At 38.4% G+C, this 17,118-nt stretch overlaps 1 protein-coding gene across 3 annotated transcripts in view; it reads left to right on the top strand.

Moving 5' to 3' along the window:
• The window catches only part of fstl5 (follistatin-like 5), a 108,950-nt gene that overhangs the window by 69,488 nt on the left and 22,344 nt on the right, over positions 1 to 17,118 (top strand). For all 3 annotated transcript variants that reach the window (XM_088292909.1, XM_088292910.1, XM_088292912.1), the window contains 2 exons: positions 3,691 to 3,857; positions 11,782 to 11,902. In XM_088292909.1, the coding sequence (XP_088149035.1) occupies positions 3,691 to 3,857; positions 11,782 to 11,902 (288 nt within the window). The remainder of the gene's footprint in view (positions 1 to 3,690; positions 3,858 to 11,781; positions 11,903 to 17,118) is intronic.

Here is a 17,118-nt window from a genome sequence, read left to right as displayed (position 1 = left end):
TCGCGGCAATTTTAAATGTGGCCGTGCTGCCGCATCCCTCAGTCCTGCTCCTTAATTGCTCATTACAGGTTAGTCGTCCAAGGTTGATCCTTCCCCAGGGAGGTCGAGTCACTCCGGCCTGGAAATCTTACAGGAGGGCCAATTACTCTTTTGATAAATATCAAATGAAAAGTGCTGGACTTGTTGGAATCACAATTAGTTGGGCTTCAAATATTTCATTTTAATTCGATTTCTCATGCCAAAGCAATAAAAGTTTTTTCTTGGCCCCATCTTATGCATCTTGGTGCTATATTGAAGTGAGTCGAAGAGCTTCTTTGAGACAAAAGTTGTGTTTTGAAACTATGTTGGGGCATCCAGATATATTGAATCTTTTTCAGGAGTGTGTGAATTACTCTCAAATTACTGCACACACACATGCACCCGCCCCCCCCCAACACACACTCACACACACACTCTATTCTCATAATTGTGAAGTTTATCCCAAAACCATGGAAAATAAAATGATGTTCTAGAGTATGAGAAACTAAAACTTCCCGCCTCCTAACTCATATGTTCAGGAGGGGAAACTCGGTCCGAAAAAAATAATCCCCCCCGAGACGTTTTCTCGGCGCCCTCCCTTCTGGGGATCAGCGGCAAATGGAGTTTGTAGCTTGTAGCGCATCTCAGCGGCGTTAGGCGACAAGATTGAAAGGTTAGAGGACGACAATTATGGGAATGAGATTTTGGATCAGCCAATGCACCAAGCAGCAGCCGGACAAGTCCGGCTTTTGCCAGGATTGGGCGTCCGCGAGGGGAAGAGGTAGAGAATAGACTTGGCCTGAGCTCATTGGACGACAGATCCAATTTCCTCACTTATTTATCCTTCTAAATCTGCCGAGTGTCGAATGTCTTTTACTTCCCCAGGACATCGTGCAGGGTGAAAAAAGTGGTCAAAGTTTCAAATACAGGGATCGGTTTCCTGAGTTGACTTCTTTGAGTTTCCCTGTTCTGAGTAGGAAAATCGCGTACATTTTGTAGAGGCTGGGGATAAGTTCCAAAATGAAAAATTGCAAATAGGTTATCACAAATTCGGATTTTGGTCATATTTTGTGTCCAAAAAATAATTGTCTATTTCCTCCAAAATTTGGACTTTGACCGCATAATGTCGGTTTTTCATTTTTAAATACAATACTTTTTTGTATAAAAAAGTGAATACATCTTTATTTTCAAACACTGGCTCCATCTTCTTCAATTTAGAAAAATGTGAAATTTTAGTTTAATTTTTCCGACTCTTCTCAATATTGCATTCCCATTTTTCTAATGTTATGATTTATTTATTTTTTTTGCCTCTATAAGTAAATTTTTCTCAAATAATTGCGGCTTTGTTTTCGCTGGTTATTAAAACTATCTTTTGTAGAGTTTGTAAATGAAAATGAACTTACCCTTTACTGCAGTATTATTTCTTTTCTATTAAAGTTTCTTTATTTATCAATTCTATTCATATTATAGAGGCAAAGTCTAAATGGTAATATAATTGCTAATCTTGAAGGGAATACTTGCTCAAGGTCCATCGCTGATACCGGATCATGGACGATGATTACAGGCGTGCATGAAACACAACAACGGTAGTTCATAGAGAAGAGGTCCAGGTCTGGACCACTGGGCGTTATTAATCCTCTAATTTCGCTGTGATCCCGGCGGCGATTTACTCGGCCAAGAGAGCGATTACCAGTCTTAGCTGTGAGCCTCACCATTCTCTCTGCACTCCGCTGCCATTGGTCCGTTAGGCTCTGTCAGGTTGGGCGAGGTCGCCAAGACAGGGAAGGTTAAGACGGAAATGCGCAGGGTCTTTAGGTTTGTATTTTACACCTTCAGGATCACAACTAATGGAGTCTGTTTTGGAGAGAAAGCTTAAAGAAGGCTTTTTCTCAGATGCAGGGTCGAATAGCGCAACTCAGTGACTTCAATCGGTGCTTCATGAAATTCCTGGACACCATGCGACTCTCATCCACAATCAGAAATAGAACATTCTTGTATACAAAGCCAAGGGCTGCAAACTAACTTTTTATTTTTTTTTTTTTTTAATAGGAGCACACAAACATAAAATTCTAATGACACAAGGAGCAAATGTAGGTGCACCCACTGTAAATAAACTCATAAAAGTAAATCATATTTCCTCTCAAATCCTTGGCAATAAAAGCAGAAAGTACCTTTTAAATTCTCATTTTAATGTGCATGTTTTGACACTTAATGAACAAGTTATACAGCTGAAATACTAAAAATTGAAAGTTAATGTTTCGGCTGGCAGTGCCTGTCCTGTCAGCAAATTTGGTGTTACTGCAACAATAAAATTTCTAGTTCATCCTCCCTGAAATACCCCAGCCAGGTAAACATGCGCGGAAGTAACTTTTTTCACACTGGAGTCAGACTCATTTTCATTACAAGTTGTCTCCGATGGCAGACGAGGTTGATTGTGAAGAAAATAAGCGCCGATATTCCTCTTCTCCGTATAAAAGAGTTATGTGGATCCTGTCGATTCATGCACTAACCCCCAAGCCCCGCCTCTTTTTGCACATTAGCCAATCACAGTGCAGTTATACACATTGTCACATTTTTTTTTCTGTATTGGTCTCCTTTCAAATGCTTCTTCTTTTGGAGTTAAGGTTGGTTGGCAAACCAGCTCATTTGTGTATTACCGGCGACAACAACAGTAAGGAAGTGTCAATCACATTTGTCAGCAGTAAAACATCCATCCATTATCCAATGGCAATTTTAAAAATTTGCTGGTTGCACATGCACACTTAGGTGAAAAATGTATTGGTACTGTTTCACGTTTTGGGGAAAAACTCTGACCATTTAGGGCCAGTCTGGAGCCTTGCTTTGGCGACACAATAATTTAGTACACTTACAGCCGCCACACACAGAGCAATGCAGCCGTACCCAACTGAGCTCGACCACGGTTTGTAGGGTTTGGCAACCAGTTTTTTTGAGTGGCTAATGATTGGCTACTGGTTTTGCAGCGATTTAAATTTTTAAATCCCAAAACCTTTTGGGATGTATGGAAAGGGGGTTGGGGTTAGGAGAAGTTGTCAGGGCTGTTAAAGTTGAGGAAATGTAAGTCAGAAATTAGGGTTAGGCGTGTTGGTGGCTGGGGTTAGGGCTCCGACAAAGATCAGAGAAATGGCTTGGAAGTTTTTGGGTTTAGGGTGGTTAGGGTTTAGTTTTTTTCGTGTTATTGGGATTATGGCTCAAAACAGTTAATTATTAAATCCAATTCATAGCCCCAAAACCTGATCTCTCTGTTTGCAATCAGTCGATATTCTTCAATAGCTTGGAGATAATTGCCCTGTGTCTTAGCAAGAACGCTATTCATTAAGAATAATTGCAACCAAGATTAGCCTTGGTCCAAGTACACCTCGCTGACGATTCCCTTCTTCAGTTGTTCAGGGATTGTTCAATTATTTAACTCCTCTCCCTCCTTAAATTGCAATCCCAATATTGTTATTTTAGATCAGCCTCTGTCGCACACCAGCAACTAACCTCACATTCCTTAATGATTATATCTTTGGTCCCTATATTGTTGGTCTTCCACTGTATTGATTTAGTTTGTGCCTGTTCACGATGTTTTTTTTTTACCTCATATTTGAGAACAAGAAACCCCGCAAAATACAAGATAGTCCCCGTGACTCTGGATCATCTTGTGATCAACAGATGTGTACCTGCTGGATCTCCCGGACCACCAGAGGGAGACAGTGAAGACCGTGATGGTGGGCCAAAGCGCCGTAATGACCTGCGCCATCACGGGCCAGCGCCGCCCGCCCATCATGTGGAAAAGGAACAATCAGTATCTCAACGCCTTGAACCTGAACGAAATCAACGTAAGTCAGACATGAGCAAAAACACAGCCAAATAGCTCGTTTATATTTAATACAGAGCAGGGATTCAAAGTCAAAAAGTAGGGTTTCTCATCAAATTGTCAGGGGATTAAAATTTAATTTTCATATAAATGTAAATGTATTCTTTTTTTTTCCATTTGTAAATTGTCAAAATGTGATATTGTTTTTTGGTCATTTTAATAGCCTTTTTTTAAAGTGCTGATTTCCTAGTAAAAAGTTTTTTAAAATAAATACAATAACTCAAATCTGATTTTTTGTCACGTTTGGCGTTTAGAAGTTTACTCTTTTAAATTCAATTTGCATTGATTTTCAAGTAATCTTGTAACATTCCCATTGTCTTGCAAAATTATATCAGTATTTTTTTTAAATGACTTCTTTCCTTGAAAAACAAAAGTCTTTCACTCTATCTCTGGACAATTATAATTTTACTCATGTTTGAAGTCTTTAAATTCACTTTATTTATTTAGTTGGTTTTTTTCATGATGAACTATTGAAAAAAATCCATTAAAATATGCCTATTTTTCTAAATTATTCACATTTTATTCTTGTTAAAAAAATGTTTAAATGGAATATCACATTATTTTCTTGTTAAATTTAAATTTTAATCTCTCGCTCTCTACTCTCTTAATTTCTTTTCCTCCTTTGCGCTTGGATTGATCTGTGTGCAGTTTGCGTATGTGACTTTTGGTGCCTTGCGTAGAGACTCTGACAATAATTCAGCATGTCAGCTGCTCTTGTGGTGCTTTGAGATGAAGCAAGAGATGGCAGGGGGGATTTCGGGGCTCGGATCAAGAAAATGAAGGTGGCTAGTGGGGGACTTCAAAGCATTTTTATGCCTTTTTTCTTTTTCCTTATAACAAAAGGCTTTTTTGGTCCTCATAAAAACGTGACTCGTTTTGCATAATTAATATTTTAGTTTTGTTTAAACTAAAACGTGATTTTTGGTTTTGAAGTTCAAATTTATTCTTGTTAATTATGAATTTTCTATTCAACAATGATTTTACTCTTGTTTAAAATTACTTTTTCAGAGTCTGACTTCAGCTTGGTCATATTCCAATTTTCTAGCCCCCAAATTATGAATAGGCCTCTTTCATAAAAAAAACAAAAAACTATATTTTTGCTTAATTACTATTTAATTTTTGTTTGGAATTCTGAAAAATTAATTATAATAATCCAGCATGTTTTTTGCTCCGGTGCTGCTCTGAAATGACTGGGAGGGACGGCAGAGGAAAGAAAACGATGCTGGATACTGAGGGGGCATCAAAACAACTACACAGTATTGGACTGTGCTTGTGCGTGTGTGTGTGTACGTGTGTGTACGCCTCAGTGAGTTCAGTGTGGAGGAGATACCAGATATGATGACCTTACTCTTTTTTTTTTTTTTTTTAATATATTTCCACTGTGAGCGTGTGTATGTGTGACGCATAATAAAGTCAACACTGTCGCAGTAGATAAAGGGAGCCCCAGTGAAGCCAGTGATGTAAAACATTAAATCTTGATGACCCTTCAAATGAGTCGCCCAGCTGTCTGCGGTCATCCTCCGACACTCCGGGAAGCAGCGTGACGCATTTAAACGCTCAATTTTCTCACTTTATATAACGCTTTAAGAAGTGTATGAAGTGAAAAAAAAAAAAAAAAAAAAACGAGCCAGCTCTAGACGTAACAAAAAAGGGAGACGTCAAGACAGATTATTTCTTCACGCCGCTCTGAAGGATTTACGTGAGTGGAGAAAGTAAGAAGGTGCGAGGGGTTCTGTGAGGTTGCTAAACTCGCAAAAGAAATGCTTTGTGTCTGAGTCATCGCAGCTAAATGAAAATGTGTGAAAAGTTCTGTGCTGCTAATTGTATTGGAAGCGCTCGCTAATGCATCCAAATTAGATTTAAAGGGGACATATTATGGAAAATGGTCTTTTTAATGGCTTGTATACAAATACAAATAGTCGAGTGCCCACCCGTCAAGTGTGAAATTACACAAGTAAAACTTTTCTTAGCTGCATAGTGTTGGAAAAAAAGTACTAATTTCACCCAAAATGACCAACCTCGTCCATTTTTAAGGAACTACATAGAAGCACGATCATGTCAAAGCCAAAAGTGAAGCAGAGCTGCATTGTTGTTCAATGCACAGATTAGTGTCTGATAAGAAGCGTTTTGTTTGTATGCTGCATGTGCCGTACAAAGCGATCCGCTCCAATATTTGACGAATGTTGGAGGCTCGAGCATATGTAGTGCTGGTGTCTTTCGATATGCGATGTTTTCAATTTTGTCGAATGTTTTCTTTATATTTTCATCAACTTGCATGTTTTTTTTTTTATTTTTGATTGAAAATTAAGAATTATTCTGTAACTTTTTTGCAATTTATTTCAGTGCTCAAAAGTTATTTTTACATTTATTAATTACTTGAAATATTTTGGATAATGATATTTTTTGCTGTAGTGTTTTTTTTTCTATTTTTAAAAATATTTTTGAGCATTCACACATTGTTTTCGACACAGGGGCTCAGTAAGTAGCTACACTCCTTTTGTCATGGAAAGCATGGCAGTTTTATTTACCGTATACAGCACAATTCGTACACAAGGCAACTCATTGTGCTTCACACAATCAAAAGCACAACATTTAAAAGCATTTACAAAGAGAACAATTGTGGCTCCCTAATAATGATTAAAAATAAACGTCCATTGACAGCAATTAAACACATTTACAACCAAAACAATTGAAGGTATTTAAAAGCAAAGTAAGGAAATTAAAACTAGCTTTCTAAAATTCCTGACAATTAAATTGATCTGAATGCTTCAAAAGACCTCAATTAAAGGTATGGGGGGCGGGGGGGAAGCATCGATTTACATCTGGATTTATCGCTCCATTTGTGTGCAGCATAATAGCTAAATGCTGCTTCACCATCTTTGCTTTGAAACCTGGGATCCACTAATTGACCCGAGTCCGCAGACCTCAAAGCCCAACTAGGTTAATATCAATTATCATTTATTTCATGTATTCAGGACACAAACTATTCAATCATTTATAGACCAGTAGCAGAATATTTCGACTCTTAAAATCTTAAAACAGCTGACTTGTAGCTAGTGTAAAGCCTTCAGGTAGAGGTGTGAACAGTGGCTCACTTGCATGTGACAGAAGCTAAATTATGACTTAAAACAATTCACAAATAATAAGAGGGAACAGTAGACTGTCACCTTTCCTGGTTAAAATTAGAAATAATTTTTCTTTTATTATTCATTTCTATGTGCAGTCATTCGCACTCCCGGCTAACTTTAGCAGTTGGTTGACAACGTTTGCTGGTTCGTTGACAGCGCGCTAATCCCGGTGCGTGCACCAGTGGCAGGGGGTTGACCAGAGCCTCTCGGCGTTGTGAAAAAGCGGCTTATGGCATAATTCCATGCAACGTTGCCGGCTGTTGCATCATCACTCAAAGCCGTCAGCCTGGCAGAGCTGCGCTGATTGATCGAGACTGGGGCACATTTGTGCGACTAAATGGGTCTGATCAAACTCGGGTTGCGCAATGGATGTGAAAATAATGTGAAAAATATATATTTGCTTGAAAGTGACAAATTGTATGAAGAAGATGAATGGGAGAACTTCTTCAAATATTCACAAGAATATTTTTTTTCTAATTATTGACATTTTTAGTCTAACATTTCTGTATTATGTATTTTTTTTGTCTTGTTTTATATTCTTTTCCTCCAATATTTGTGTTTTTTATCTAATAGATTTTAATTTATGTCAATCATTTGAATTAATTTACATTATTTCTGCATTTTTTTTAAAAACTTCTTTAACCTTCTAATATTTTCACCATATTTTTTTTTCCCTGAATTGACAAATTGGCAAAAACGGGATTCACAACATCTCCACGCACATCACTCATTGACTTTAGAGTCTCATTTTCACGCCACAAATGAGTTTGACCTATGAGGCGGCATTCTTCTTCACAGTAGGAAAAGCAAATGGACAGCACGTTTTGGCTTCACAGGGCTGCATGGAGCTAACACTGTTACCTTGCCAAGTGAAAAATGAACAAGTGGAGAGGATGAAAGTCAGAGCAGCGGAACCTTCGTCGGTCCGTCCGGCACTGTGCTGACTGAGCGTGTACCACTGGAGGTGGGGAGGTGGGAAATGGGAGACAAGGGCAGGTGGACGTACTCTCGGGAGGCTATAATTAATACGGCCGTCAGAAGCAACCTGCTTCAAAATACAGTTGACCTCAGCGAGCCGCACTGCGCACACATCCACACGCAAGTGTTACATAGACTTGATTTCCTTAAATGGAACATATCCCAAATGTTAAGATGAATACCTTACGACAAATTCACACTGCCTTCAAATAGTCCCTCATGAGAGTAAAAAAAAAAATTGTTACCTTGACTGTGTGAGATTTTCAGGAACAAGCCATTGCCACTACTTGAGTGAAGTTAAAAATGCAGCATTTAAGGTCCTGTCATGCCCCTCAATGTTGGTAACGAGAGCACTTTTGGCGGCCTTTGACTACAAAACTGTCTAGAAAAGCCAAAAAGATATTATTTGGGGTTAATCAGAAGCACTTAAATCATGATAGGTGTCGACTGCTCACATTTAACCTGAGTTTAAATGGGATTGGTTCATTCTGAACACAGGCGGATTCTGGCTTGCAAGACGGTGTGGACACTTTACTTACTTTTTTTTTTTTAATTTATTTTTAATTTATTTCAAGTTGTATTTTTTTTTTCACTTATAGGTCACAAGGGTGGAACATGTTTTGAGATGGTTTGTCCAGGTCCCAAACTATTTATATCAAAACTGTGCCATAGACGTTCAGTAGTACATTGGGTTTTTTTTTGGTTTTTGGTTTTTTTTTTACAGGTGTCAAGGAAAGACCTATTAAGCGGCTGATATCAGCATTTTTTTTTTAAATTGGCAAAAATGTTTTTTTTTTCTTTTAGGCAATTTTTGCAGATTTTTGTTTTAACACATTACAAAGAAAAGACAATGCCAAAGACCCCCATTCCCTCCAATGGCTAATCTCGCGATTGGCTGGCGACCAGTCCTGGGATAAGCACTATAGAAAAAGGACAGCTGGACTGAAGTTAATCCTCATGCGGCCTGTTATGCAGGCCGAGCATGACAATGAGAACATGATTAATTAACGTACTGTTTTCCATTGCTTCAAAAATAAACATAAACAATGCCGCAAAAAGAACGACAAACATTTGCTAACACCGACAAAAGGCCCCGCAAGCTAATGAGCTTGCCAACGACGTGCTGAGGTCGCATGGAAAAAAAACAAAAAACAAAACAAGAGGAACTTCATCTGCCTTGTGTTCGAGAGCGGTTTGAATTATTCATATAGCCACCGGGAAATGTTTAGCTTTTTGACAAAAGAGAGCATTGATTGTTTCCGATCTCAATTCACTTGCTTTGCTTGGCGACGTTTTTGAAGTAATCACCTCACATGCATTACGGTTATTTTGTGCTTGTTGTGTTGCTGACGAAAGCCTCATTGCGCATTTACATCATTGTAAGCGTGCAACAATGTAGCCAAGCCGCAGCAATTGGGAACGATTGACAACGACAAAAATGATAGAAATGAATATTTTAGAGTGAGACATTTTTTCTTCATGTATGATGCTTTGATGATAAATCAGAAAATACACCATTTTCTTGCTGTTCCTCTTGTAGAGTGATTCTCAAAATGTGCTTAGCAGATTCTCTCTGGTGGTATGCAAAAGAATGAATTAAACTGCAACCCAACAACACATTAAAATGAATCGGGTAGCTATGCAAACAGCATTTTTAATTTTTTTAAATTAAACAGTACTTTTTTTTTTTACTTTTCAAGCACACTTTAAAGTGCAATTCAGTTTGGAACTTTGAAATCAAGTATTTGTTTAATCTTCAAGAAATGTTTTTAAAAATGTAAATACACATTTTATTTAACAATACATTTGAATTTATTATAATTACGTGTGTACGCGTACATGAGTTGACGACACTCCATCACTTCTGCTAACAACCCAGGCTAAACTTAGCTCCTCCCTGGCAAGCAAAGTCTTACTACTACTAGTTACTACTTCCAGACTTAGTGCTTGGATGTCATGCGGTGACAAGTGGGAATAGTGGAATTTTTTTCGTGATTAGTGTCTAGCGCAGCCGTAGGCAAACTACGGCCCGGGGGCCACATGCGGCCCGTTTAACCTTTCAATACGGCCCGCCGAGCTTGAAAAAAATTAAATGAATACACCTTGTTAATGTTTTAGTTTCTAAATACTGCGGCGTGTCAAAGACATATATTTTGTTGTAATGCTTTTGTTCACTTTCATTTAAAATTAAATGTTATTTTTTTTTCTCAGCTGAGGTCAGGTTACCAAAACTCTCCATCCATCTGCTCCTGGTCCTGCCCCTCTGTCAAATTTTAGAACCCATTGTGGCCCATCAATCAAAAATTTTGCCCACCCCTGGTCTAGGGTCTGCGATTGGCTGGCAACCATTTCAGGGTGTACCCCGCCTACTGCCCGAAGATAGCGTGTATAGGCTCCAGCATGCCCGCGATCCTTGTGAGTAGAAGCAGTACAGATAATGGATGGATGGATAGTGTCTAGGGTTCCAAATTTTTGGCACCAGTTGAAAAGTTCTGAAGGGAACCTTTGCCTAGTTCTTTTATCTTTAAAGCTCACTATGCTCATAGTAACTACCAGAAAGCCGCATAGTCACAGTTGAACTAATTAATGGATGCCAGAAAGATTGAGTGCACAGTTGTGGAGCCTTCTCTTTGAAGATTATAGAAAAAAGTCTAATCTGTCCAAAACACTTCTTATTCTTTATACTTCCTTGGCTGCCCAGCCATAGGGGGCGGGGCGACTCTTCCTCGCCCATGTGACTATGTGTGACTGATTCCAACTTAATGTGTGCCAAGCGTATCATAGCTAAGAAGTTGCCGAGCCAGGAGGAGGTCACGGCAACGTAACGAGAACAAGTCACCTAACTAATCATATGCACCAAAGAGGCCTAATCTAACAATGTGAACTGGAGAATTTGGGAATGGCAACATAAGTCCACCCTCCACCTCCCCCAACAGGTCGGGGTTCATTATATAATTTTTGAGAAAAAAAAAAAAAATTGAGAAAAAAGCCAAATATTTGTAAGAATGATACTTATATGTTTCCAAGAAATGCATCTATTTGAGAAATAAGACATCTTTGGTATTGTCTCGGGCAAATGTGTCACCTCTCGCCCCCTCTACTGAAATTATAATTGTAGAGTTTTTGTGAGTGAAAAAAAAAAAAGTATATTTGAGAAATAAATCATATTAAGGCAAATAAATATTTAATATATTCTTGAATGGAAAAACATGTTTTGTTTTTTTTTTTTTTGTTTTTTTTTTTAGTCATCTCATGCAAATGAGCCACTGCTCACCCTGTCCCCTCTACCGAAATTATAATTGTAGAGTTTTTGTGAGGGGAAAAATATATGTATATTTGAGAAATAAATCATATTTCAGTGAATAAATATTTAATATATTCTTGAGGGGAAAACATGCTTTATTTGTTTTTTTTTAGTCATCTCATGCAAATGAGCCATTGCTCACTCCACCCCCCTCTGCTGAAATTATAATTGTAGAGTTTTTGTGGTGGAAAAAATATGTATATTAGTAGAAAAAATATATCTTTTCTGAGAAAAAAAAATAGTCTATTCCTGGAAAGAAGTTTCATATTCTTGAGCTGAAAAAAAGTCCTGTCTCCTCTCTCAGGCCGCGAACAAAAGATTGACTTGGTTGTTCAATTTCACACTTGATGGTTGCCAGACACTCCAGAAAGCCAACTATTTGTATACAAGCCATTAAAAAGTCACCTTTCCATAATATGTCCCCGCCTAAAAGCACATTTAGTAGGTTTCAACCCGCTGCGTTTGTCTTCAAACAGGACTTTGGCGACGACGGCTCCTTGTACTTCACCAAGGTTAGCCCCTCCCACATGGGCAATTACACCTGCCACGCCGACGGCTACGAGAAACTCTTCCAGACGCACATTCTCCACGTGGAAGGTAAGAGGTCTCTTGCGTCAAATGGTAACTTTTTGTTCTTGGGCCTTTGAATCAATTAGACGTCACGTGTAGTAGATGGCCCATTCATCATTCTCGCCAACTTAAAGACGGGTTTTGAGCTCCGACTGAGCGCTTTGGCAAGGATACGCCGATAGTCTCACGACGTTTATGGCGGGGATTTACAAGGTATTTACACGAACAGAAAGCTTTCCGACGGGAATCCCAAACATCTGCTGCCGTTGTAAATTCTGCCCTCTGGTTCTGCCGCAAAAAATAAATAAAAATGCTTTACCGATGTATCTTTTCCCAGGATGTTTTATTTTCATTAAAACAAGTCTCTGAACACAGTCGTCAATGATTCTGAATTACAGGTTGGTTTTTTTCCATATGTTTGTCATTGAGTAGTTAAAAAATGAGAAGTTAAAACCACCAGTGTTTTGGATTGACAGAAAAACCCAGCCTGCATATTTATCATGACTGGACACTAAAACAAATAAAGCACCATCATTATAAAACGCACGCGTCTTTGACTATTTTCATTTTTTTTTTTATACAGTGTTTTAACGAAAACCCAAATTCAACACGTAATCATCACCCACCCGGTTTGGCGCAAACTGCAAATATGTGAAGGTTCACTCTACTAAGCAGAACTGTCATGATTTACTGTGAAAATTAGATCAACCTCGCTACTGAAAATAAAATAGAGCTTGGGGGGGAAAGTTCTATATTTGAGGAGAAAAAGAATGTTCATTTCCAAAATAAAAAAAAAATGAATTGCATTTTTTTATGATTATTTTGTTCTTATTTATGTAATTTACTTATTTATTTATTTTATTATTTATATATTTATGTAAAGTCGGACATTTAAGAAATAAGTTTGGATTTTTTAAAATATGTGACATAGATTTTAATAACTTTGAAAAACAATTGTAAAATAAATTCTAAAAATGCACAGGCAGTTAGGAGAGGGAGTGGAGAATTGGAGTGTTCCCTCTTACGTGTTCCAGTTAATAGGCGAAAAGCGGCATTTTGAACCAAGTGGAGATGTTTGAGTAAGGACTGGCTGACTCTAAAATAAAGAGTAGGACAATAATCCAGCCTGGATGCTCGGAAAACACTAATTACTGTTTCAAAGTGCTGCAGTGTAAGATACGGCTTTTCAAGCCCAAGTCTGATCTCAGTCTGCTCTACCGCTTATAAGTAGCTCCACCCCCAGTTGAGCCCAAATGGCGACAGCTGACTTCCTCCTTCCCATTATTTCTTACTGGGATTTAGTTTGAAAGTTCAAAGAACTAATAGTGTTCAGTTTTGAAGGCTCTAGTGTACATTTTCAAAAGTGAAACATCCCACTTGGTCTTCATTCATCCTGAGGTTAAGAGTTTCACTCCTTTGCTAATTGGGCTAACTTTGGGAGTGAAATGAGCTCTTTATGGAGAAGGTAAAGGTCACGGATGTGCCGTGGAGTACCTCTTTCCCGTCTTAATGATCTAGCAGGGAGTGGAGGAAACTTTTTTTATACATTTGACAGACAGCTGCTTCATTAGCATTCATTCAAAAGACGATCCCTCCGAGGTTAATTGAAACGCTACAGGGAGACGACCAATTGTTCTGTTTATGAAAACCACGACGCCCAGGAGAGAGTGTCGGCTCCCAGTTGTAATTGATTCCAGACCGCAGTTTTTCTGTGTATGGATTTCACATTGCGAGGTCCCGGAGGAGACGCTATCGCCCCTCCCGACGAAACGACTTGACGTTTTCTAAAACTCAATTAGCGAAGAGAACTCGATGTGTAAGTGGATTTGGAACACTGTTCATCACCCCCGACGCGGGAGAATCTGACGGATACTATTGAGTTTGAAGTAGAAGTGGAGGCGTGATGGAGAATACTTTGGGTTTCCCACAGCGATCTCACTCTGAAGTTGGAGGAAGACTTGATTGGTTGTATAAATCACCAGCGTGACTTTCTGCTGCTTTAATAGCCCGAACTACATGTGGGCTGCAAAAAAAATTATTTTTAAATTAATTTATATATATATATAAAATATATATATATATATTTTTAAACATTTGCTGGAATTAAAGCAGGTTTGGACCTTAAAAATTCTATTTAACTTGGAAAAAACTAAATTTTAAACTAAAAAGTACATTCAAAATAAAAAATTTGTAATTTAATTTTGACTTAATCTATTTTTTAATAAAATGTGATTTAAACAAAAAAGGTTTGACTGGAAAAAAATAGACTACAAAAGGAAAATAAAAATACTTTGACCTCAGAAAAGAATTCACCTTAAAAAGATAATTAAAGTTTATTATTTTAAGCATTTCCTTCAAGACACGATTCGTCAATCAGTTCCTCACAAGCAACCAAGTGCTTAATGCTCAATGAATCCCCGTCCGTGCTGCTGCTGCTCTAGCCAATTTGTCTAAGATCCCATATCTTCAATCTAATCTACGCACGTGGCCCTATTCATTTATCTGACATCATGTTCATAATGCCAGTTGATTTCATGCGCCAGACTGGCTGCTGCCATCCATCTCCACCAAGACGTTTCCCCATACCGCGGCGCCCTCTGAAACCATTTTCTCACAGATGGTCGGCCATGTTCCATCAGCAGCACAGATGCTGCCGTAATAACACCAACAGAGATGGATTATTACGCAAATATTAGGAGAAATACGGTACAGTGAACTCTCATTGATTTCTGGAGGCTACATTGCAGGCCATACAAAAAGTGTTTTTGCATGGGCTATAGTGTATTCGCCATTATACACGTTTGATATATTTAAACAGACTTCCCAAATACATTGCAAAAACATTTGGGATAATCCTATATTGCAGGGGAAGACTAAGTTTTACTGTAGTTTTATTTCACAGCAGCTGTATTTTTGGGGATGTACAAATATAACTTGTACATGGAAAAAATGCTCTGGCATTGATAACACTAAACCAGCCTAAAAAAAAAAAAAACAAACTTCTTCCTGCTGGCAAACTGGTTGATGCTGCCACCGTCATATCTCCAGTACTGTCCAGTACAACTTGAATGCTGATTCAGGGAACATTTTGCAGTAGTGCTAAGGGTGGGCTGGAGGTAGGGTGCACATAGAACCACACACTTCCTAGCTTGATACATGACACAAATGCTATTTGGACACAATATGTGCTCTTAATTATTTTATTTTTGATCATTCATTTTTCAATGCTGGTATGAAAGAAGCAAAGAACAAAATAACCAAATACTGTAAAACATCCGCAAAAAATGATTAGGCCTACCCTGTGTAAGCATATCCAAGATGTGTCTGCCATCTAGTGTTCATTGTTGATAATACAACTTAAAGCTACAATCGACGCCTGCATATTTGCCTGTGGATTTGCATTTTCACAGATTTGGGTTTTTTTCCAATATTTTTTCAGATGTTGGATTTTTTTCTGTTATTTTTTTGGTGGATATTTTTCCCCTAATTTTGCCAGTTTTTCATGGAAGATATTTTTTTTGATGAAAGTCCTTTTTTAAATTAATTTTAGGGGTTTTGTAAAAATAAATAAATAAAATAAAAATAAAAAATAATTGCAGGGGAAGTGTTTGGGGCGGAGTTGTTTTGAAAACTAATTTCGGGTCTGATCAAATTGTGGTCGGGGGCCACCAGTTCCCAATCCCTGCTTTACATTATTTCCAATAGGGAAAAATGTTCGATCGCATGCTTGTTTTCCCCGCGTACTTTTGCATCTTAGTCACAGTATGTTGGCATGCATGTGATTGCCGGCGCATATCTCACAGCTACCTGGTCTACTACGTGCTTTTTGGCGGACGCCTCCAGCTTCTCTGTGTGATTGAAGTCTCTGCTTGGAATTTCACAGTTTGAGAGCAAAACAGCCTGCTGCCTGTGTAGGTGTGTGGGAGTGCGTGTACACTACGTGCGTGAGTGTGTGCGTGTACAAATGTGTGTGCGCAGACAGTGGCCTTGCTGGGTGATTGACGAGCGGCCGGCGAGCTGCATGAAGGGCCTGTCAGCAGCGCTATGTCGCAGTGTGCCTGCAGTGCGCGTCGTCTGCATTCTATACGTATGGACCTCAAAAGCTTGAGTGGATGAGATGAGCTCCACAAGGCTTTTCTTTACTCTGCATGTCATAAATGGAATGACTCAAGAACAACGTTTGCAGATGATCCATATTACTTTTTCAGTTAAATTTTGGCGCCTTTTACGATGGAAACTGTTGACCCTGGAGCAGTTGAATTATTTCACATGAGGACTAATTGTTTCTTAACAACACTGGAAAAAAATCTTTCTATCTGCCAAATGACAACATTCTTCTGTAAGACCAATCGTATTTTTTAGTTTTTTATTTCAATATTAACCTTCAAAGACAAATTTAAATACAGCTCTATTGTAAATGAGTATTTTTTTTTTAATTTAAGAAATAATAATAAAAAATAATTGAATGAAAAAATATATATAATTTTGCATTTTATAATATATAATTTAGCAATTAGAAAAAAACTATATAAGTATATATTTTTAAGTTTTCAATGTTTTCAAACCTTTTAACACAATTTCTACAACATCTATATAAACAAAATCATAACGAAAATTTCCCTAGGGGGAAAAAATGGAAAAAGTTGGTAGTCAGTTAGCCTCTTGAGCCTTTTTTGGGTCGGTTTGTGTCATTGCAACTGCATTGTGACCTTGTGTTTGCGATTGTTAAGAGCGGCCCATTTGTGTGACTGCCAAGTTCCAACACACCAACTGGGCAATCCAATGCCCGCCATTACGTGATGGTCCAGATGGCCATGGCGGCCATTCCTGGAGGCCGCCATCCACCTGGCTGCCTAAAGACCACCCTTTGCAGCTGGGGGGATTTACTATCTTAGGATGCCTTTTGAGAATATTTCCCACTATGTGCTCCTTTTCCTTTCAATTCCTTCGATATAAAACATGTTTTATGCTGCTGGATTAGCAAAAAAACTTAATCCCCCCGTGTACCCTGTGCATAAATGAATTTGATTACTATTGTATCGCGTCGCTGGGAAGTTCACTTTGCTTGTTTTGGTGATTTGCCATCGCCACAGGGTAAAGATTTTCTTTTTTTTTTAAAAGTGTCAAGTCAGGTGCTAGACGTTGCGCTTCGTCTGCTTGCTGACAAAAGGTTGCTTCAAATCGATAGGAAGCAGAGGGAAAAAAAGTCACTGACCTCCTAATGGTTCTCCCGCTCATTTATA

The sequence above is a fragment of the Idiotropiscis lumnitzeri genome, chromosome 4 (assembly GCF_059441095.1).
Source record: "Idiotropiscis lumnitzeri isolate Australia: NSW breed Sydney's pygmy pipehorse chromosome 4, RoL_Ilum_1.0, whole genome shotgun sequence".
In the NCBI taxonomy this organism is placed as follows: Eukaryota; Metazoa; Chordata; class Actinopteri; order Syngnathiformes; family Syngnathidae; genus Idiotropiscis; species Idiotropiscis lumnitzeri.
The sequence above is the reverse complement of the archived record's forward strand: the minus strand, read 5'-3'. Positions and strand labels throughout refer to the sequence as shown.